General features: G+C 38.4%; 1 protein-coding gene across 1 annotated transcript in view; it reads right to left on the bottom strand.

Moving 5' to 3' along the window:
• oplah (5-oxoprolinase, ATP-hydrolysing) overlaps window positions 1–24,040 on the bottom strand; it is an 83,712-nt gene extending 59,672 nt beyond the window's left edge. Inside the window, exons 1-4 of the mRNA XM_056469375.1 lie at window positions 23,907–24,040; window positions 20,663–20,834; window positions 17,857–18,048; window positions 3,012–3,126 (exon numbers count right to left, since the gene is read on the bottom strand). Coding sequence (XP_056325350.1) covers window positions 3,012–3,126; window positions 17,857–18,048; window positions 20,663–20,833 — 478 coding nt within the window. The 5' untranslated portion in view covers window position 20,834; window positions 23,907–24,040. The remainder of the gene's footprint in view (window positions 1–3,011; window positions 3,127–17,856; window positions 18,049–20,662; window positions 20,835–23,906) is intronic.
• Window positions 24,041–24,321: the final 281 nt, after the last annotated feature.

Below are 24,321 nucleotides of genomic sequence, written 5' to 3'. Positions count from 1 at the left end.
ATTTCCTTCTACTCGCTTATTTTTACATATGGATAGGGTTTGGTAAAAAATAAACAAAAATGTATTGCATTATGAAATTTATTCACTTTCTTCTCTTTAGTATATACAGTTGAAGACAGAATTATTAGTCCCCCTGAATAATTAGCCCTATTATCTAACAAACAATTCTGACACTCCACTTGAAAAATATGTAGAAAAATATTATGTACTGTCATCATGGCAAAAATAAATGAGTTAATAGAAATGAGTTATTAAAACTATTATGTTTAGAAATGTGTTGAAAAAATGTTCTCTCCTTTTAACAGAAATTGGGAGAAAAATAAACAGGGGGGCTAATAATTCAGGGGGGCTAATAATTCTGACTTCAACTGTATAAGGGATTTCAAAGCACCCCTTTTGTTTTGTAAATCCCTGATAAATGACAATTTAAGGTTCAGTACCATAAACAACAAATCTCTGCTATCTTATCTAAAAAATAAAATTACTGTAAAGTTTAAACATTGCTGGATAACAAAAGTGTCAAAATTGAATAATAAAAAAAAACAATATAATAATACAACAAGGTAGTTTTCATCTTGGATTTTAATTAAGCTTGATTTATCAAAATGGCACATTTGTGTGTTTTTTTCAGTCTAGGTTGAGTTCAGTTTAGTCTGAGTGAACCCAAACACAAAAACCAACAGCCAAATCCAGGCCTGTTCAAAAGTGTGTTGATGCAGCATTTTTATCATAGACTGTACTTTTTTGCAGCTTGTTATTGCTATTTTACAGAGCTCCTAAAGAGACATGGTCATGAAAAAAAATACAGAAAGGGAAAGGAATCTATTTCGGAAATCTCACATTTGCTCGCAAAATCTGTTGAACTCGGACAAACACTTCATGTTCACTTTATGTCTTGTGGCGATTGCAAAGTACAACCATGTGCATTCACTATAAAGTGGTTCAAAGTATTCTAATACATTTTTAAAGTGATAGCCTATTAAAAAGAGGACCACAATATATACAATCATGGCTAAACATTTGGTGACGCACTTGTTTCTGTTTGTCTGCCAATTTGCTGTGTCTTCTGATCACCATAAATTGGCATGGGAATAGAATGTAGAAATTAACATTTCAAATGATACCTGGGAAGAGAGGCTAAAGTGAATTCATAACTGTTCTATCAATGTAAGATTACAACTCATACAGTTTAAAGTAGTACATAGGCTACATTATATCAAAACTAAACTTTCTAACTTTCTAGTTTTCTAACTAACAAAATTTTCCCTTCAGTTTTCCCGTTATGTGACAGATGCAAGAGCTCAGAGGGAACGTATGCTCATACATTTAGGTTTTGCACTGAGATGTCTGAGTTTTGGAAAAATATTTTGCAGTTTTATTAAAATGTTTTAGGAGAAAACATTAGTCCAGATATTGAATTAGCCCTCTTTGGATGCTCTGATCTTGTGTTAGCATGGTCACATAATCAGCAAATGTCTATTATGTTTGGTGTGGTGGTGGCTAAAAGGGTGATCTTGATGGATTGTAGGTCCACTTCACCACCTATTTTCATAAAAGGCTGACTGAAATGGTTGCTGTTCTTAAGCTTGAAAGAATTCATTTTGCTAGGGCAGATGCTTCTAAAAAGTTTGAAAAAATCTGGAGCCTCTTCCTTGCTTATCTTTTTAAGAGTTAAAAGTAGGGCACTTGTGATTCATGGACAATTTGACTCTTTCTTTTCCGGTCCATTTTCAATGTTTTGAGTTTGATTGAGTAAAACTTAATGGTGTATATTACTTATTTACTCTATATGGAGCATGTTTGGATGGACTGGTGCTTGGTTTATTTATTTATTTTAGTTCTGCTTTTATTTTAGTTAGCTTTGTTTTTGCACACCAAAAACTTATAAATAAAATATTTTTAAAACATAAAATAAAAAGACCACATTTGTTATTTAAAATAGATAATCTGTATGTACAGGCCAGCATTTAAATGCAATTCCTTTCATTAAATTGTTGATGTGCATTTTGAATTATATTATTATATTAAGTGTTAAACTGAGAGTAATTTTGTACTCTATTAAGAAATAGTTGCAATATCCAAAAAGATAAACACACATAATAAAAAGGCCACCGCTCTCAAGAATTATTTACAGACATTAAATCATTACCCAGAAGCTACATTTCATATTTTATATAATGAAAGAGTTGAATGAGAGCTGAATCCTGAATAGTAATATAACTCATTAAAATGCGCATTAGTTATAATATTTTATTTATGCAATAAATATACAGGATTTAAAGAGAGGTCTTGATGCAAGCACTTGGGTCATTTTGGTCACATGGAAATATAATAAGTCTGAACAAAATGTGCTATTCTAATTGTGTATATTGTAAAGCAGTTCTACAAACAAAATAAAAAAACATAATTGAATTTAAAGTGTTTGTCTAAACTCAATAGATTGTGTGAGGAAATGTAAAAATAGAAGGGAAATTTCAAGAGAACGTAAAAAAAAATTATTTTCCATCATCATGTCCGTTTAGTGACTACCTACTAATTTTGAACTAAAAATAATGTTTTGACTTAAAACTAAAACAATAAAACTCAATACAAATTTTCTTATACATTTAAGTTCATTGTTTAAATTTGTAGTTCAACAAAACTTAAAACGCATCATTTAAAACTCATTTACTCACCATTCACTTGTTATTACCTGTTTATTTCTTCTGTTGAACACAAAAGAAAATATTTTAAAGAAAGCTAAAAACCTGTAACCAATCACTACCATAGTATTTATCTTTCTTACTATGGATGTCATTGTCAATGGTTACAGATTTCAGCTTTATTTCAAATCTCATCTTTTCTGTCTTTTTATCAGACAGAAGAAAGTCAAGAATTTGTAAATAGTGAATACATTTTTTGTTTTGGGTGAACTATCCCTTTAAGGTTAAAGTTAAGTCCTTTAACAGAAAAAATAAAGAATCTACGTATAAAAATGAAGTATATGGATCAGATGATAACGTGACGTTCACCTGTTACTATTCGCTTAGGCTCATTTCTGGGAAGCTGACAGTAATCTTGTCTGAGAATAACTCTCTCCTCCACTTCAATCACCTCCTCATACAGTACATCCGGCATACACACTTCCTAAAACAAACAAACAGCATCCTTTGAAACACACACACACAGCATCTAAAACAACACAAACACTTAATTTTTTAGGCCTTTCGTCAAAGCAACTTGTTGACTGTGAATGTGGTTCATTGCCTGTTGGGGATGTTTTTATCCACTCTGGAGTGATTTTGCCACAACATTTTCTGTGTTTCAGCAAATGGAATAATGTTTGATAATAAATCTTATTTTGACACATATTTAGGAAAAAAGCTTTTTTTACAAAAATTCAAAAAAATCCAAAAATTCAATAATACACTCAGGGCAAATTTACTACATTACTTATGTTTATGGCTCTTTTTGCCCTTTTGACCTCCATTATAATGACTTTTTTTATTGCAAAGCCACAACACCATTTACTCATACATTCTTGATTGTGGTTGGTTTTCCCTGTTAGGAAGAGGTAAAAAGTTTTATTTTTACAGTTGATCATCAGTTACTTGCAGTGCAAAAAAAAAACGTAGTTTCTGCCTTCTATATGGAGTTTAGTTTATGTGAGAGAGAGAGAGAGAGAGAGAGAGAGAGAGAGAGAGAGAGAGAGAGAGAGAGAGAGAGAGAGAGAGAGAGAGAGAGAGAGAGAGAGAGAGAGAGAGAGAGAGAGAGAGAGAGAGAGAGAGAGCGAGCGAGAGAGGCACACCTTTGCACACTTTATATATATTTTATATATATATAAAATATATCTTTATTTTAGTCTACTGTAAATTGTTACTTGTTCAGGCTATATCTAATGGCAATATTTTGATCACAGTCAACTGTTATTTACTCCAGAGCAAATAGATTTGACTGCAATGATAAGTTTCACTTAAAGCTAAACTTGGTTGTTATTCTTTTGAATTTTGGTTGTTATTCTTCTTTCTGCTTTACTTGTCTTTATATTGTTGTTTGTTAAATGTTATTGATCAATAAATTCATTCCATATAAATTGCAGTAACATTTAATAAAAAAAAAAAAAAGTGGTTATTTAGCACAACATGAGCAAAGAAATTGACGTTGCATTGTTCTACCACAAGATGGTGACAGAGACCGCATGATAAACCGGGAGATAAAAATGTTTTCTGAGCATATATTTAAAAAAAGCGAAACTTGAACAAATCGTTATAGAATGTAAGTGACATTCTAAGTCAATCTCTCTCTTTTGTATTTTATATTGCTGTATTTATGCCATAGTACTCTCGTAGTAATTGCTTTGTTTTGGCTTTTTCGAGGTAAATTTTTTGTAGACTGTAGACTCTGTAGACTGATGGCATTTCATGCCATTCATCCTTGTAATCTTAAAATCATTTTTGTCATCACGTAGACACTACAATACTCTACATAATGCAGGAGAATCATTCAAATACTGGCTCTAAAGTGGCTTTTGTAAAGTAGCAGCAGTTTCTGCTGTATATGTATATGGCTGTATATCGCCACTGGTGGGACACTAAGGCAACGTAAACCTCCCACCAGTGCCGATATACAGCCATATCGCACTGCTACCCGTGTGATATGCCTCATAAATCTGAGAAAATCAATATAAGGAGCTTAGCTCTCAAAACATAGTAAACATAGTATGTTAAAATCTCTGTAGAACTCCATATAAAAGCCAAAAACATTTTTCACAGGCATATCAAAAGGGGTAATGCTGCCAACTGATGATTAACAGTAAAAAAAAGAAATATTACACATCTTCCCAATAGGAAAAACCACCAACAATCAAGAATGCATGATTATAGACTGTCATGGTTTTGCAATCAAAAAATGTCACTATGGTGAAAGTCAAGGCAAAAACAGCCACAAACATAACGGAAGAGTAGTAAATTTGAACAGTAAGGGTTAAATGAAAATAGCACAGTTAATTGGTGTATCAAATTCAAAATTACACTAAATAAATGTATAATTTATAATAATGAACTATACAAAAGTAACTTTTTTGTTCTATTTTTAAGCTTCTAAAGAGTATTTATTTAGATTAACTCTTGCAATAATTTTTTGGTGAGAGACAAGTAAAAAATGGTTGCATATATTATATATAATCCTGTCTATATAAGGTCCCAGGGTTGACAGGGCATGTCAAAGCACAAGCCAAGCATCAAGACAAAGCAATTGTAGACCTCTGAGACTGGATTGTCTCGAGGCACAAGGCTGGGGAAGTTTACAAAAAATTTCTTCTGCTCTGAAAGTTCCAATGAGCACAATGGCCTCCATCATCCGTAAGTGGAAGATGTTTGGAACCACCAGGGCTCTTCCTAGAGCTGGCCAGCCATCTAAGCTAAGTGATTGGGGGAAAAGGGCCTTATTCAGGGAGGTGATCAATAACCCTATGGTCACTCTGTCTGAGCTCCAGCATTCTTCGGTGGAGAGAGGAGAACCTTACAGAAGGAAAACCATCTGTGCAGCAATCCACCAATTAGGCCTGTATGGTAGAGTGGCCAGACGGAAGCCACTACCCGCCTTGAATTTGCCAAAAGGTATCTGAAGGACTCTCAGACCATAAGAAACAAAATTCTCTGGTCTGATGAGACTCAAATTGAACTCTTTGGAGTGAATGCCAGGCGTTACGTTTGGAGAAAACCAGGCACCGCTAATCACCAGGCTAATACCATCTCTACAGTGAAGCATGGTGGTGGCAGCGTCATGCTGTGGGGATGTTTTCCAGCAGCAGGAACTGGAAGACTAGTCAGGATAGAGGGAAAGATGAATGCAGCAATGTACAGAGACATCCTGAATGAAAACCTGCTTCAGAGTGCTCTTGACCTCAGACTGGGGCGACGGTTTATCTTCCAGCAGGACAATGACCCAAATCACACCGCCAAAATATCAATGGAGTGGCTTCACAACTCTGTGAATTCCTTGAGTGCCCCAGCCAGGGCCCAGACCTAAATCCTATTGGAACATCTCTGGAGAGATCTGAAACTGGCTGTACACAGTCGCGTCCCATCCAACCTGATAGAGCTTGAGAGGTACTGCAAAGAGAAATGGGCAAAAATTCCCAAAGACAGGTGTGCCAAGCTTGTGGTACATATTCAAAAAGACTTGAGGCTGTAATTACTGCCAAAGGTGCATCAACATAGTATAGAGCAAAGGCTTTTTCAGGTTTTTTATTTTTAATAAATTAAATTTGCAACAATTTCAAAAAATCTTTTTTCACATTGTCATTATGGAGTATTGTGTGTATAATTTTGAGGAAATAAATGAATTGAATCCATTTTGGAACAAGGCTGTAACATTAAAAAATGTGGAAAAAGTGAAGCGCTATGAATACTTCTCGGATGCACTGTATTGGTTAACAAATTTAAAATATTTTAACAAATCACATTTTAGAGTAAACTGTAATATGTTAAAATAGCAAAAATTAACTCTAATAATTAACACACCAGGGTGGCACAGTGGCTCAGTGGTTAGCACTGATGCCTTACAGCAAGAAGGTTGCTTGTTCGAGCCCAGGCTGGGCCGGTTGGCATTTCTGTGTGGAGTTTGCATGTTCTCCTCGTGTTCGCGTGGGTTTCCTCCGGGTACTACAGTTTCCCCCCACATGTAGTATAGGTGAATTAAATAAGCTATTTTGGCCGTAGTGTATGTGTGGGAGTGCAAGAGTGTATGAGTGTTTTCCAGTACTGGATTGCGGCTGGAAGGGCATCTGCTGTGATTAGTTTGCAGTTCATACTGCTGTGGAATAAAGGGACTGAGCCAAATGAAAATGAATGAACTCACCAGATAATTGATGCAAACCATTATAACTGTTAACTTAAAAGAAATACTAAACATTTTATTTCATTGTAAGAAAAAAAAAACATTGGTTTTTATATTCCACAATAACTTGCCCATTATTTCAAAGTAAAATAATGTATGTAACAGCAAAAAAGACAATGCAACACACAATTATCAACCCATTATTCTGGCCATTAGAAACTGAGTAACTTGCTTGGGTTAGACAGTTATGAAAAATGCTTTTTCTTTAGAACAGAGTTCAACTTTTAAGTTACAATCTAACTTTATTATGTAGATAACCCATGTCTGAATATAGACCAGTGTGCTTTAACCATGTTCACATTTTAACCTAGAGCTTTTACAATAATATGATTTTTCTACTGTTTTATAATATGGAAATCATACATAAAACAAATAAGTACACTTTTAAACTACTTATATTCAGGAGCAGTTTATTTTTTCTTAAACAGTTGTTAAACAGGTTGTTCTTGTTCACTTCCGTTCATTGAAATCTCTTTCTTTTCAAGTCTGGAACTTCTTTTCCTGTCTGTCTATTGTATGATCCAGTAGAATTTGAATGGATTCTATTGTCAGTGTCATTGTTTGGTCTTATTAAAAAAAAGTCAGTGGCTGGATTTATAGTAGAATAGCATAGCAAATGCAACTCTAAAGGCAACTCTAAAGACATCTGCCTTTACATACACATGAACTCTAGTGACATCCCAATCTGGAGGGTTTAATGTAGAGTTGGCCACTCTTTGCAGTTATAAAAGCTTTAACTTTTGTGGGAAGGCTTTCCACATGGTTTAAGTCTATTTTTAATCCTTTAAAGATTTCAGCTTGCTTATTTTTTGAGTATATTGTCACAGTAAAAAACAAACAAACATGGGAATTTTTAAAATTTAAATAAACGTTGTTCTTTTAGGCTTTCTACTTTTTTTTATAAGAATTTATAAAAATGTATTATGATTTACACAAACATGTCACGCAGCACAATGTTTCTTGAACATAAAATCAAAATATTAGAATAAGTTCTAAAGACTCGCACTGAACAATAAACAATGATGTTGATGAAATACGGCTATAGAAGTCATTTATTCTGTGGGAACAACTAATTTGCTGAAATTACAATAAAAATTGACAATATAATTGATGGGCGATGCGGCGGCCCAGTAGGTAGTGCCATCACCTCACAGCAAGAAGGTCGCTGGTTCGAGCCTCGGCTGGGATAGTTGGCGTTTCTGCGTGGAGTTTGCATGTTCTCCCCTTGTTCGTGTGGGTTTCCTCCGGGTGCTCCGGTTTACCCCACAGTCCAAAAACATGCGGTACAGGTGAATTGAGTAGGCTAAATTGTCCGTAGCGTATGAGTGTGAATGAGTGTGTATGGATGTTTCCCAGAGATGGGTTGCAGCTGGAAGGGCATCCACTGTGTAAAACATAAGCTGGATAAGTTGGTGGTTCATTCCGCTGTGGCAACCCCAGATTAATAAAGGGACTAAGCCAAAAAGAAAATGAATGAATAAATATAATTGATTCTACTGTATAATGATAGAAGTGCAGCCATAATCAATAAGTAATGTACATTTATATAGCACATTTATTGTGTATTACCATCAGTGATGGGAATAACAGCGCTAAAAAGAGTTACTAATGGCGATACTTTTTTCAGTAATGAGTAATCAAATTACAAAAGCACGTTACTATAATTGAGAACACTGAATCGGTTTTCATGCAAGCAGCGTCTCTCTCAGCCATAGGACCTCTTTTTCTCTGGGGGGGGGGGGGGGGGGGGGGGGGGTGGTGTTTGGGGCAAGGGCGGGACATATAACCAACCAGTGATGATGATTGGTGTGTCTGTGAACATGGTGTAACTAAGAACGTGAGGATTGGATTAGATAGAGTACATTTCCATCATTTGCCAATCAGATGCAGAGTGTTCACACCCAAGCACACGCACAGTCAGCCGCACACACCAATGACCAAGAGTCAGAGCCATGGCAAATCCAACAACTTCAAAGGTAGTTTTTGCAAACTGGACACATAAGCACTACTTTTCCCTCATGGAGGTGAAAGACAAGATTGTTTATGTATTGTGCAACTTATGTTCTGAAAAAAAAAAGAGTATCTCTGCGTCAGTGACAAGTAAATCTAATCTAATGGAGCACCTCACATTGTCACATGCTGCCATTAAATTAGAGGCTATGCAGGTGATAACGTGAGCTCTGCTACCAAAGAAGGAGACAAAGCCACGACGTCAAAGCAAATAAAACTTTTTCTCCACCGTAAACACTTATTACTCAGACAGAATTAAACAAAATAATATCTAGATAAATAGTTGAGAACATGCTGCCATTGTCTCTCATATTGTCCCAGAACAACTTTAAAACAGTGTAGATTATAGTGTATGTTTTATGTTGAGGAGAAGCACTTTAGCATCGAGAGCAACACCGAGTAAGTACATTTAGACCTGTTTTTCAGTTGCTGTGTTTGGTTCGAGAACACTTAGACTTGTTTCAGCTGGTTGTGTATTGGTTGTTGACATTTAAAATTGTTTTCTGCTATCTGTGTTTAGTACTAGCAAGCTTTAGCCACTGTTTCCTTTGTTTAATGTAAGAGCTTGTGTGCCGAACCGGAGGTTTTTCGCGCCCCCGCCGCTGCAATCTCGGGTGTTTTTTAACTTGGAGGCGTGTCCAAACGGCAGGTAAACACTATATATTTGAACACATTAGGTTTAGCTAGCAGGAGAAGCACTTTAGCATCGAGAGCAACACCGAGTAAGTACATTTAGACCTGTTTTTCAGTTGCTGTGTTTGGTTCGAGAACACTTAGACTTGTTTAAGCTGGTTGTGTATTGGTTGTTGACATTTAAAATTGTTTTCTGCTATCTGTGTTTAGTACTAGCAAGCTTTAGCCACTGTTTCCTTTGTTTACTGTAAGAGCTTGTGTGCCGAACCGGAGGTTTTTTCGCGCCCCCGCCGCTGCAATCTCGGGTGTTTTTTAACTTGGAGGCGTGTCCAAACGCCAGGTAAACACTATATATTTGAACACATTAGGTTTAGCTAGCAGGAGAAGCACTTTAGCATCGAGAGCAACACCGAGTAAGTACATTTAGACCTGTTTTTCAGTTGCTGTGTTTGGTTCGAGAACACTTAGACTTGTTTAAGCTGGTTGTGTATTGGTTGTTGACATTTAAAATTGTTTTCTGCTATCTGTGTTTAGTACTAGCAAGCTTTAGCCACTGTTTCCTTTGTTTACTGTAAGAGCTTGTGTGCCGAACCGGAGGTTTTTTCGCGCCCCCGCCGCTGCAATCTCGGGTGTTTTTTAACTTGGAGGCATGTCCAAACGCCAGGTAAACACTATATATTTGAACACATTAGGTTTAGCTAGCAGGAGAAGCACTTTAGCATCGAGAGCAACACCGAGTAAGTACATTTAGACCTGTTTTTCAGTTGCTGTGTTTGGTTCGAGAACACTTAGACTTGTTTCAGCTGGTTGTGTATTGGTTGTTGACATTTAAAATTGTTTTCTGCTATCTGTGTTTAGTACTAGCAAGCTTTAGCCTCTGTTTCCTTTGTTTACTGTAAGAGCTTGTGTGCCGAACCGGAGGTTTTTCGCGCCCCCGCCGCTGCAATCTTGGGTGTTTTTTAACTTGGAGGCGTGTCCAAACGCCAGGTAAACACTATATATTTGAACACATTAGGTTTAGCTAGCAGGAGAAGCACTTTAGCATCGAGAGCAACACCGAGTAAGTACATTTAGACCTGTTTTTCAGTTGCTGTGTTTGGTTCGAGAACACTTAGACTTGTTTAAGCTGGTTGTGTATTGGTTGTTGACAATTAAAATTGTTTTCTGCTATCTGTGTTTAGTACTAGCAAGCTTTAGCCTCTGTTTCCTTTGTTTACTGTAAGAGCTTGTGTGCCGAACCGGAGGTTTTTCGCGCCCCCGCCGCTGCAATCTTGGGTGTTTTTTAACTTGGAGGCGTGTCCAAACGCCAGGTAAACACTATATATTTGAACACATTAGGTTTAGCTAGCAGGAGAAGCACTTTAGCATCGAGAGCAACACCGAGTAAGTACATTTAGACCTGTTTTTCAGTTGCTGTGTTTGGTTCGAGAACACTTAGACTTGTTTCAGCTGGTTGTGTATTGGTTGTTGACATTTAAAATTGTTTTCTGCTATCTGTGTTTAGTACTAGCAAGCTTTAGCCTCTGTTTCCTTTGTTTACTGTAAGAGCTTGTGTGCCGAACCGGAGGTTTTTCGCGCCCCCGCCGCTGCAATCTCGGGTGTTTTTACTCTCGGAGGCGTGTCCAGCTGAACTCAATCAGCAAAGCGTTCGGGGGTGTATATAAGCGACTAGTCTCACCGCGGCAGCGGTCGCGGCAGCCTCGTGTGAAGACCAACGAGAGTAAAGACCATCGACTCTACCTGCGCGACTCCACCGAGCAAAGACACCGACAAAGCACTTGAGTATTTTTTACTTTATTATTTTACTTTATCTCTGCACTCATTATTGTTTTCCTTGCACTTTATTATGTGTTTACTAATTCCTGTTGTTACTAATACTCGCAGAGCACGGGAGGTACGCTGCAGGCGCAACCCTCACAACCTTCGATCAATTCATGTATCCTCTATTTCACAACTCTCTCTCTCTGTGGGCCTCTGGAATTGTCAATCTGCTGTTAACAAAGCAGATTTTATTACCTCCATAGCCACTCATTCTGACTTTAGTCTCATGGCTCTAACTGAAACCTGGTTGAGACCGGAGGACACTGCTACACATGCAGCTCTTTCTACTAATTTCTCTCTTTCCCACACTCCTCGTCAGACAGGGAGAGGGGGTGGGACTGGACTACTGATTTCCAAAGAATGGAAATTCACTCAGAGACAGTCCCTGCCAAAAATCAGCTCTTTTGAATTCCATGCAGTCACCATTATCCACCCCTTCCGCATAAATGTGGTTGTCATCTACCGCCCACCGGGTACATTAGGTCACTTCTTAGATGAACTGGATGTTCTTCTCTCATCTTTTTCTGATTATGACACTCCCTTGTTGGTGCTAGGTGACTTCAACATCCACATTGAAAGACCTCAAGCTGCTGACTTCCAGACTTTGCTTGCATCTTTCGACCTACAGCACCTACTTCTGCTACTCACAAATCAGGTAATCAACTAGACCTTATTTACACTCGACATTGCCTCGCTGATCAAACACTAGTAACTCCACTACAAACATCGGATCATTTCCTTCTCTCTCTCAACATCCACATTACTCCTGAGCCGCCACACACTCCAACTCTAGTTGCCTTTCGCAGAAACCTACGCTCTCTCTCACCCAATAGACTATCCACCATTGTTTCTAACTCTCTTCCTCCATCTTGCAAACTCTCTGCACTTGATACGAACAGTGCCACTGATACACTCTGCTCCACGCTAACATCATGCCTAGACAGACTATGCCCTATTACATCCAGACCAACCCGGGCCAGTCCTCCTGCACCCTGGCTCTCTGATGTTCTCCGTGAGCATCGCTCAAAACTTCGGGCTGCTGAGAGAATTTGGCAAAAAACTAAAAATCCTGAACAGCTCATAACATACCAAACTCTTCTCTCTTCTTTCTCGACTGAGGTTACTTCTGCAAAGCAGACATACTTCCGTCAGAAAGTCAACAGTGCCACCAATCCTCGCTTGCTTTTTAAAACATTTTCCTCCCTCCTCTATCCTCCTCCTTTACCAGCATCCTTCACACTCACTACTGATGACTTTGCTACATTCTTTTGCACCAAAACTGCAAAAATCAGTGCTCAATTTGCTGCACCTACAACAAACACGCAAGATTCACCACCAACACCACACACACTCACCTCTTTTTCCCAGCTCTCTGAGTCTGAGGTGTCCAATCTCGTGCTATCAAGCCATGCAACCACCTGTCCGCTTGATCCCATTCCCTCTCATATCTTGCAAGCTATTTCTCCTGCAGTCATACCAACACTGACTCACATAATTAACACATCTCTTGACTCTGGTCTATTCCCTACTTCATTTAAGCAGGCTAGGGTAACCCCACTGCTAAAGAAACCCAACCTGGATCAAACGCTACTTGAAAACTACCGACCGGTATCCCTGCTTCCATTCATGGCCAAGATTTTAAAGAAAGTAGTGTTCAATCAAGTCCTAGACTTTCTTACTCAAAACAACCTCATGGACAACAAGCAATCTGGCTTTAAGAAAGGCCACTCAACTGAGACTGCCCTGCTCTCGGTCATGGAGGATCTCAGACTGGCTAAAGCAGACTCTAAATCATCTGTCCTCATCTTGCTGGATTTATCAGCTGCTTTTGACACTGTAAACCACCAGATCCTGCTATCTACGCTTGAGTCACTGGGCGTCGCAGGCACTGTTATTCAATGGTTCAGTTCCTACCTCTCGGACAGGTCATTCAGGGTGTCATGGAGGGGAGAAGTGTCCAACCTACAGCATCTAAACACTGGGGTACCTCAGGGCTCTGTTCTTGGGCCACTTCTCTTCTCTATCTACACGGCATCTTTAGGAACAGTCATCCAGAAACATGGTTTTTCCTACCACTGCTATGCTGATGACACCCAGCTATACCTCTCTTTTCACCCTGACGATCCCTCGGTTCCAGCTCGCATTTCAGCCTGCCTGTCAGACATTTCACACTGGATGAAAGATCATCATCTCCAGCTTAACCTCACGAAAACGGAAATGCTTGAAGTTTCTGCCAATCCGACTCTTCACCATAACTTTTCAATCCAGATGGACGGAGCAACCATCACTGCATCCAAAATGGTAAAAAGCCTTGGAGTAACAATTGATGACCAACTGAACTTCTCTGACCACATTTCTAGAACTGCTCGATCTTGCAGATTCGCACTCTACAACATCAGAAAGGTCCGACCCTTCCTATCTGAACATACAGCTCAACTCATTGTTCAAGCTCTTGTTCTCTCCAAACTGGACTATTGCAACTCTCTGCTAGCCGGGCTACCAGCTAGTTCTATCAAACCTCTTCAGCTGCTTCAGAACGCAGCAGCACGAGTGGTCTTTGATGAACCCAAAAGAGCACATGTCACTCCGCTACTCACCCGTTTGCACTGGCTGCCAGTTGCTGCCCGCATCAAATTCAAAGCTCTGATGTTTGCTTACAAAGTGACCTCTAGCTTGGCTCCTTCATATCTGCAGATATATGTGCCCTCCATAAACTTGCGTTCTGTGAATGAACGTCGCCTCGTTGTTCCATCCCAAAGAGGGAAGAAATCACTTTCCCGAACTCTCACATTCAATCTGCCCAGTTGGTGGAATGAACTCCCTAACTACATCAGAACAGCAGAGTCACTTGCTGTCTTCAAGAAACGACTAAAAACGCAACTGTTTAGTCTCCACTTTTCTTCCTAATCTGCAACTGCCTCTCTGGCTATACCACTAACTGTGCCCTCTCTCTCTCTTAAAATTAAAATTAAAATTTTTACTAATGCTTTGCTTCTTAGACTTTACACACCTGAAACTTGTCTATAGCACTTGTTCACTGCTGCTCTTATAGTTGTGTGAATTGCTTCCTTGTCCTCATTTGTAAGTCGCTTTGGATAAAAGCATCTGCTAAATGACTAAATGTAAATGTAAATGTGATTTTATAGTCATTTGACAAATTAGATTTTTTTTTAAGTAACGCAGTAGTTACTTTGCCTGGTAATTAGTTACTTTTATAATTATGTAACTCAGTTACTATTTGTGAGAAGTAACTAGTTACTATAACTAATTACTCAGAAACATACCCAACACTGATTACTATACACCCAAAGTACTTTAGATTTAGATTAGATTAGATTCAACTTTATTGTCATTACACATGTACAAGTACAAGGCAACGAAATGCAAGAACAATCGTGTGAAGGGGTCACTTCAGTCTCCACATCACCACCAGTGTGCAGCATCCACCTGAATGGTGGGACGTCACAAACCAAACACCAGCTGCAGGTGGAGGAGAGAAAGTGATAGAGCCAATTCAGTGGATCTGGATGAATGGAACGCCATGATGGGTAAGGGCTGATGGAGGAAATTTGGCCAGGACACAGGGGTTATGCCCTTGCTTTTTACGAGAAGTGCTTTGAGATGTACTATGACCACAGAGAGTCAGGACCTCATCTGAAAGAAAGCACACACTGATGGGTGTCCTCATCACTATACTAGGGCATTAGGACCCACACAGGGACCAAACAATAATCTAGTTTCCCTATGTGGTGTCCCATCCAGGTACTAACCAGGCTCAGCCCTGCTTAGCTTCAGTGTGCAACCGGTCTTGGGCTGAAGGGTGGTAGGGCTGTAGGATAAAGACTACTCCTTTAAAATAATAATAATAATAATAATAATAATAATAATAATAATAATAATAATAATAATAATAATAATAATCACCATCATCATCATCATCATCATCATCATCATCATCATCTTACCAGCACTAAACATTTAAACAGAATCATAAAGATTAGTTTAAATACAAATACAGCAGATATCCTCTGTTGTCATGCTTATGTTTAGTATATCTTAGTTTACATGCATATTATGATAAAGAATATTTAAGAGCCCCATTTGGGGGTCTCCAACAAAAGGCTGACAATATGCATTTATTTTTACCTAATTATCCCAGCGACTCCCATACGATTCGTTTAGCGATTCATTTGTTCCCAAACCCCTCCTTAGCGCGATGCTAATCTGCACTAATTGGACCGATGACAGTCTGTCGATTGGTCGACAGCATTCAGCGCGAGACAGAGTGAAATGCCCACCACGGCTTATCAACAATATTGAAGTAGTCAGAGTACATACTGTATGTGTGAGCATACCTGCCAACATTCCTGTTTTTCCCGGGATTCTCCTGTATTTCAAGCCTCCCACATTGGTATAGGATCCGATTGCAGCAGTGGATCGAAACACGCTTCATAGTAGATACTAACACCACAGTACACAGTACCGGCTCTCAACAGTGTTATTCAGACACCTCACCCCCGGACCTAACCCCCCGGTCTCCCGGATTTTCAGGGACAAATATTGGCAGGTATGTGTGTGAGCCCAAGGCAGGAGTGCATTAAAGCAATCCAGTTAGACACCAGCATATTTCTCTATTCTTAACCAACACAACCATTTTAATCGCACTTACTTACGCTTGTCAAATAGAGAAAGAAACTGGTCCATGAACTGTGTACTGTAAAGTTCCTGTCGAGCTTTGACAAAACCCATATAATCTATTCTGATCCTTCCTTTAGCAAACGGCAGACGAATCCCCTGTTGTAACCGTCAGAAAAATGACCTCAACCACTGACTCTTCACAGTTTCATCTGTGGGTTTACAACTCACACTCCCCTCACACTTCCAATAATATACAGCTGAGCACAGCGTCCACACGGCTTGATTCAACCGGGATCTGCTGCAGTGTTTGTCTTGCCGGGGGTTAAAATTTTCCCGGGTTTGTGCGAGCAACAATTGGGCGGAGCTTAAAGGGCACACAGTTTACCTCTTTTTTATGATTTAATATTAATATTATGGTTCTTGTGAGTGTGCCAGTTTAGGTTCAGTTTAAAACACAATTCAGATTTTTTTATTATAATGTGTTAAAAAGTGTCATGTTGGGGGCGTGTCCACAGTTCGCTGATTAATGGGTGTGTTGCTTCACATGTAGACTAGTTTCGGCTTCCCGCCCAACGTAACAAGGGGGCGGGGCCATGACCCACTCTGTGTTTGCAACACAGACAGGCAGATTGAAAGGAGGAGGAGAGGGTCAGCATTCAGTTGTGTATGTACGACTCGGACACAGACCAAGCAGAGAGTACAAAATCATATGTGTCTTTGTACAGTTTTACAGCCAACTGTGTGCCAGTTTCAAGTGCCGAGCTTGTACATAGAAACTAATAACCACGCACACTGAACTAACTTTGACTGAGGCACCAGATGCGCCGCTCGAAGCCGCGACACGACACACCAGGCACTCTCTGTGGTGCACAAGAAACATGAAGTGTCCCGAATCGTCGCGCCGTGCAATTTTGAATTCAAAACATAGGTTTCTGCAGCGGTCCGTGGCACCCAGCCGTCGACTTGAGTGTACCCTGATAGAAACCTATGTTTAGAATTCTAAAATGCATGCTAGTTAAGATCACAGGGAGCTTCTGGGATCGCGAGAAATGCAAACGGCTGAAGTATAAGGTAGACTCAATGAGAAGAACACATGTTTGCAAACCTACCAAAAGATACAACCAATAATTCCGATTAGAGCGATAATGTGGAGAATATTGATCTTGTGTTGAGCCCAACGAGCCTTGCATCTGAAAAAATAGAGCAAGGGTGTTCCTTTAATGATATGGCTTCGACTCACGCTGAAAATGGCGGACGTGAATCAACAAACTGAGGATATGATGACGCGCCTGTCAATCAATATTGGTGGGCGGGGGACCGCTCTCCTACGTAAAGTTGCGGTCGGTTTGAAAACCGCTCCAATTGGTCCACCGTTTTTTATGTTGTTAAATTGAAAAAAAAGCACTGGGTGTGCTTATATCACCCCAATATGACGGTCTATACACCATACATGCACATATGTCTGTCCAAACAGCTTGAAAAGTAGATTTTTTACCATAGGTGCCCTTTAAGTTTCGTATCGACATCACACCGAAATGGCTAAAGACTCGTTATGAAGGCGATTCATTTGAAGCACTATGAGTCGACTCTTTTTTTAGAACACTGTGCACTTTAGATTTAAGCCTTTAAGCTGGATATTTCACTTCACTTAGAGCTGTGTTACACACTACATCGAAGGTCATTTTTAAAATAGGGGTTCTTTAAAACAATGGTTCAAAGAAATGTTTGAGATAACTGAGTCGGAATGGATCTGTTGTGTTTTGATTCAGTACTCATTAATACATTCACTAGTTGCTATTGATGTAGTGAGGGTCACTTAATGGAATTAAAGCATTTGAGTCATTGGGAAGAATCTACATAGCTACCACAACTCACCAGATCAAAAAGGTTAGGCCGTGCTTGTGTTCCAATATGTAGCAAGTCCTTAAATCCGCTTGTCACCAGTAGTGCTGTTCTTTCACCCTGTCGCTCTAGCAGGGCATTAGTCGCCACCGTGGTGCCCATTCGAATCCAGCCAATCTGAGAAGTGTCTACAGGCTGATCTCGTGGAAAGCTCTTTCCTGTTTCCTGTTTGTTTCATCAACACAACAGACAGTTAGTTGATAACGTTACTGAAAACCTAAATGAAAATTATTTGTTAAAAATCCATTTCTTTGTTAAAAATTATATTCCTCTAAGATGAGATGACACTGACATCATAAAACACTTACTCTGACTATATAACTATTGTGATGATGATGTCAGGGTTTAGGGTTATGTCAAGAGTTATGTCATATTTGTTCCCATGGTCCACAAAACCAGTCATAAATATAATTAAAAAAAATTTTGATTTGTTGCAATGAAATAATATTTTTAGATTAACATTTTTGTCTTAGTCTTTAAAGTTGTCCCAGTTATGTTCTTACAAATAAATATTACTAATCAAAAATTGCTTTGATAAACGTAACAAAATGTGTTCATTTAATGATTTTTGGCACAAAATAAAACCGTTTGAAATTAAAAGTATTATTTTGACTTATACAGTTTTTTTATTTGCATTTTCCACAAATATACACATGCAACATAACGCCCCATTCACACTGGGCGTCAGCTTCAACGCTTCTTATTCACTTTGAATGGGTGACGTCAGGCGTTGCCAAACTGCATTGTGGATCCGTCGGCGCCACAGTTGTTGCTAGATCGAATAAGTTTGCGGCCAGAAGTTGACGAGAATTATTTCTATTATTTTTAAAATTTTTCATTTATTGTATTTTATAAACGTCCACCCCCACCCCAATCCTACACTCAAATGTCACAGTAACGAAAAATATTAATTATTGTTATACAGTGTCATAAAAAAAATGCTGCTTTATTAATGTGCATTTAGCACTTCCGGCCAGCCGCGTATCCGATCCAGACTTTACCGCTTCAGAGGCGTTGCTCGCTGCAGAAGTTGGGACTTGCTCAACTTTTCAAGCACCAACCGAAGCGTCAGCCAACCAGATCACTGTATGCAAATACACCAGCTCAGACAGTGGCCTATTGCTGACTAATTTCATTGGCTAACGCTGCTATGATGATCGCATCAGTCCTAACTTCAGACACGCCCTCCGTCAAGCTCCTTCATGGGACTCCACACTTGTAAACAATCGCTCCATCTGGCTCGCACAACTCTCGGTCCCGCCCACACTCGTCAGCTCTACCAAGCCGACCAATCACAGAGCTTGTGCTACGCGTACGTGTTATATTTTTTGAGAGGTGCGCGTCAGCGAAGCCGTCGGCCACGGCGAGGGGCTATTCGTCCACGCGTAGGCTGCGCCGTAGCATACACGTGCGCTTGACACAGAAGTATAAATCAGCCTTAAAGCCTGGTTTATACTTCTGCGTCAAGTGATCGACGTGACCTACGGCGCAAGCCTTGCACGTAGGCGTGCATTTATACTTCTGCGTGCTGTTTCTGTTGCTCTGCAATACACTTCCGAAACGCTAGCTGGCAGTAGGTGTCTATGTTCCTCTGTGTTGAGTTCCTTCGCTGGTGTTTTGTTTTTTCTGAACGCTTCCTTAATGTACAAGTGGCTCAAATTCGCTCATTTTGAGGCGGGAACCGGCAGACGTGCAACAACTTTAATCATAAGGTAAACACACAACAGCAGTTGCCATCCAGAGCTCCTTCACAGGACTCCACACTTGTAAACACCCGCTGCATCATGCTCGCGCGGATCTCACCTCCGCCCACACTCGTCAGCGCTACTAAGCCAACCAATCACAGAGCGTACGCGCTACATTTTTTGAGAGGTGTGTGTCAGCGACACCGACGGCCATGGTGAGGGGCTATGCGTCCACGCGTAGGCTGCACCATAGCATACGCGTGCGCTTGACGCAGAAGTATAAATCAGCTTTTAGACTGCATTTGTGGTCCAGAGTCACACTTGTGCATTTACTGTATGTTTACAAACTGGCAACCAACATGATCACTCTGCATTAAGGAAAACACGCTGATGATCTGAAAGCAACAACAAATATCTTGGAAACATTTTTAGTGATTTACACTACATTATTATGCTCAAATGAGAGCGTAATACATTTTGTTAACTGTATGTTGCTTTTTTGTTTCACACAGTGGTATCTGCTGTTTGATGTGACTAAATTAGCAATCAAATCTGAACATGGATCTTGCCTTTATTGTATGGAAATCCATATTCAGCATAGGACATTTTTACTTTTTTTCCTTACAATTTAGAGGGGAAAATGTAAAAATGTGGGCTATAAGACATTTTTGCAATTCCAAGTTTACATTTAACATTTTAGTTAACCTTTTTAGAAATCTAAAACGTTTTTAGAAATCTTATATTCCCCCTGATTTTCCCTCTCTTACTATATTATTTGTAACAACATCTGTGACACAACACAAAGTCTTTTTGTTGTTATTTGAATGAGAAAATGAATATACTTTTTAACTTATTAATTAATTTATTTAAAATGTTAACCTTTGACATTTTACAGTTTCATAATGTTTTGTTGATGAGGTAAATGAAGAAATGAAGGTCACATTTTGAACAATTATGGAGTATAATTTCAATTATAATTTTACAAAAGGCTAACAATAATAAATTAATAATAATAATACCAAAAAATAATAATAATCACTAATAAAATGATGATCACAAATTAAAATGTTCTCAGTACGCATTTTTTTCCTCACCTCCTCAAGTACTCGCCGGATGCCCTCAGTAGGGGCATCTTTGTAGTTCTGGGGGTCATGTGACAGCAGTTTTAGGACTCTCTCTCTACCATCCGGCAAACGGGTGAACACATCTGTAAAGGTTCCTCCACGATCAATTGCAAAATCAAACTTCCCTTTAGTTTCTGCCATGCTGGAAAACAGATTGCAATGAGCTCCACATTTAAATGTGACACACAAGCAGGATCTAAAATCTTGATCCCATACAGCATGAAACAATTATGTACTTGTAGAAATTCTGTGAATTACTGCACAACCCAAAAGAAACATTGCTGATCAAAAGGATAAGAGTTGGCTCTCTATAGAACAAACATGATTGATTTGACTTTATTTGACATTTTTGCATTATTTGATTGAAAAGACTGACAGAGACATTTTTAAATATTTTTACAGTACTGTAAAATACAAGCCTACACAATAAAACTTAAAAATGATTTTGCTATTTTGGTAAAAACTATATATTTTTTTCATGGCAATGTTGAAATGGTTGCATGGAATTGCTCGGAGGTCAGTAAAAAATAAAAACAAAAGGTTGTGTAAATGATGACAAAAATGTCATGTTTTCCATCTGTTTAAATTTCTGTAAAACAGGACAAAGACCAAATGCACAAATAAGTGAAAGAAGAAAGAAAAAATAATGCCATCATTGTACATGTATAAAATGAGCCAATTTTAAGTGACGACTACTATAAATATCATAGTATATATATCCAGTTGAAGTCAGGATTATTAGCCCCCTTTTAATTTTTTTTTCTTTTTTTAAATATTTCCTAAACGATGTTTAACAGAGCAAGGAAATTTTCTTTTTGTCTTATTTGTTTTATTTCGGCTACAATAAAAGCAGTTTTTATTTTTTTTATGAACCATTTTAAGGTCAAAAAAATTAGCCCCTTTAAGCAATTTTTTCCCAATAGTCTACAGAACAACCCATCGTTATACAATAACTTGCCTAATTACCCTAACTTGCCTAGTTAACCTTTAAATGTGATTTTAAGCTGTATAGAAGTGTCTTGAAAGATATCTAGTAAAATATTATTTACTCTCATCATGGCAAAGATAAAATAAATCAGTTATTAGAAATGAGTTATTAAAACTATTATGTTTAGAAATGTGTTGAAAAAAAATCTTCTCTTTGTTAAACAGAATTTGGGGAAAAAAATAAACAGGAGGGGTTAATAATTCTGACTTCAACTGTGTGTGTGTGTGTGTGTGTGTGCGTGTGTGTGTGTGTGTGTGTGTGTGTGTGTGTAATATATATATTAGTTTTATGCAAAAGTTTGGCCACCCCTGATAATTTTCATAATTGCAAGCCATAGCCTCCAGGCCTTTCAATTCAGCCAATTCATTTGGATATATTTTATACCATAGTTTTTTTATACCTTTTGCTAAAATAACAGCCTGTAGATGCTTCTTATAGTCAAGAATAAGTGCTTGATTTCTTGCTGAAGGCACTTTAGATCATTTGTTTCTGCAAAATTTCTTCAGTCGAGTCAGGTTTGATGGGAGCTGAGCGTGAACGATCCTTTTCAAATCTACCCATAGATTTTTGATGATGTTCAAGTCTGGGTACTGGAAAGACTGTTCTAGAACATTGTATCGTGTCTGAGCATGAATTCCTTGGTAGTTTTGGAACTGTGCTTTGGGTCATTGTCCTGCTTAAACACCCAACCCTGTCATAACTTCAGCCTCTTGACTGATTCCTGAACGTTGTTCTTCAGAATCTGCTGATAATGAATGGAATCCATGTGACCTTTAACTCTGACAAGGATTCCAGTACCTGTGCTTGCCACACATCTACACAACCTGATGGACCCTCCACCATATTTTACAGGGAGCAGGTTCTTCACCTGAAATGATGTTATTTTTCTGCAATGCCTATGGTTGTGGCATCTGTCCACAATTAATTTTTCCAAAATGGCTTTTTCAGACGAGCCTTTACCTCAAATTACTCTTCTGGTTGGCACCAGAAAGAAAGGCTTTTTCTGCATCACTCTTCCATTTAGCTGTTCTTTGTGAAGAGTATGCTGGACTGTGGAATGATGTACAATGACATTATCAGCAGCAAGATATTGCTGGAGCTCTTTGGAGGTGGTCTGTGGTTTGTCTGTGACCATTCAAACTATCCTTTGCCTTTCAGATATTTTTTTTTGGTCTAGCACATCTTTTCTGCACAATAACGGTTCCTGTGGCCTTCCATTTTCTTACCATACTTCTGATTCTGAGAGAGAGACTTTAAACCTTTGTGATAGCTTTTTGCATCCTTCTTCTAAGTCATGTTGATGAATTAGATTTTAGGTCATTAGGCAGTTATTTTGAGGTTCCCATGTTGTTACTTTCAGGTTCACAATAAGGAGAAGCACAACTAGCAATCATCTTTCTTAAATATCCTATTTCATGATTGGTTGCACCTGTGTTAGGATTGTTAGTGTTCACTGAGTCACTTAGATCAATTTTGTGTTGTAATCAATCAGCATTAGGTGTCTACAGATTTTAAAATCTACACAGAAAAGAGAGTGCCCAAACTTTTGCTTAGCCTAAGTTTCAATTTAATTTTACACATCTCAATACTGCTACACTACATATTTCTGTCTAAAAAACATGACATTATCTAGCTTTCACTAGAAAACCGAATGGTATTTCATTGCAATTTTCTTTTATGAAGAAAGAGCACATTATTATGCAGCCACAGAGGGGCGCACACATTTTTGCATAAGACTGTATGAATATATATATATATATATATATATATATATATATATATATATATATATATATATATATATATATATATATATATATATATATATATATATATATAACCTTAATTACATTATTACACATCTGGAATTCTAAACCAGAAATATTTCGTGTAATAAATAAAAATGAGGTTTCTCTTCTTCATACATGTTAAACATAAGGTTAACTATACAGTCATATAGGTTTATGAATGTGCAAATAATAAATCACTAGTTCAAATCTGCCAAAATGGAATGAAGTTGCGACAAAGTCCCTTCCTAAAATTCAATATGTTCTGTCTGCAGATGCTCTGCTGTTATAAAAAGGTGAAGACTAAAAGCTTAAAGCACAATCCCTTAAACCTAAACCAGGCTAAAGATCACTGACTATCAAGTACACGTGTTGCAATGTTTCTGTGTATGTTTTTCTGTACGTGCACAAGCACAAACGCATGTTCTGATGTACTTACTTTAAAGAGCGGATGAAATAAGAAATGGTTAGATGACTCCTCTACTGCAACAATCACTGTTTACAAACACGAACCTGAAGTACGCTTCGCTTCGGCGCACTGATGTAGAAGAAGTTCTGCACTACCTCTGCTCCACTGCCTCCGCCTTCTGAGATGTCACGTGACTGTAACCATGTTCTCCCCCAGGGGGCGCATAATGATAAAAAAAAGAAGTATTTTTTTACAGTCTATGGACAAAACAAATGTGTAAAAAGATTATGCTACTCAATCACTCCCTTTCCTTATGCTTATTCGCCTCTTTTTTTAAGCTGCCACAACGGAATGAACTGCCAATAGTTTGCGGTAATAATGTAATAAATAGTATATAATAATAATAATTATTATTAGGCTTTTCATATTCATATTGTTATATTAA

The sequence above is a fragment of the Danio aesculapii genome, chromosome 12, assembly GCF_903798145.1.
Source record: "Danio aesculapii chromosome 12, fDanAes4.1, whole genome shotgun sequence".
Lineage (NCBI taxonomy): Eukaryota > Metazoa > Chordata > Actinopteri > Cypriniformes > Danionidae > Danio > Danio aesculapii.
The sequence above is the reverse complement of the archived record's forward strand: the minus strand, read 5'-3'. Positions and strand labels throughout refer to the sequence as shown.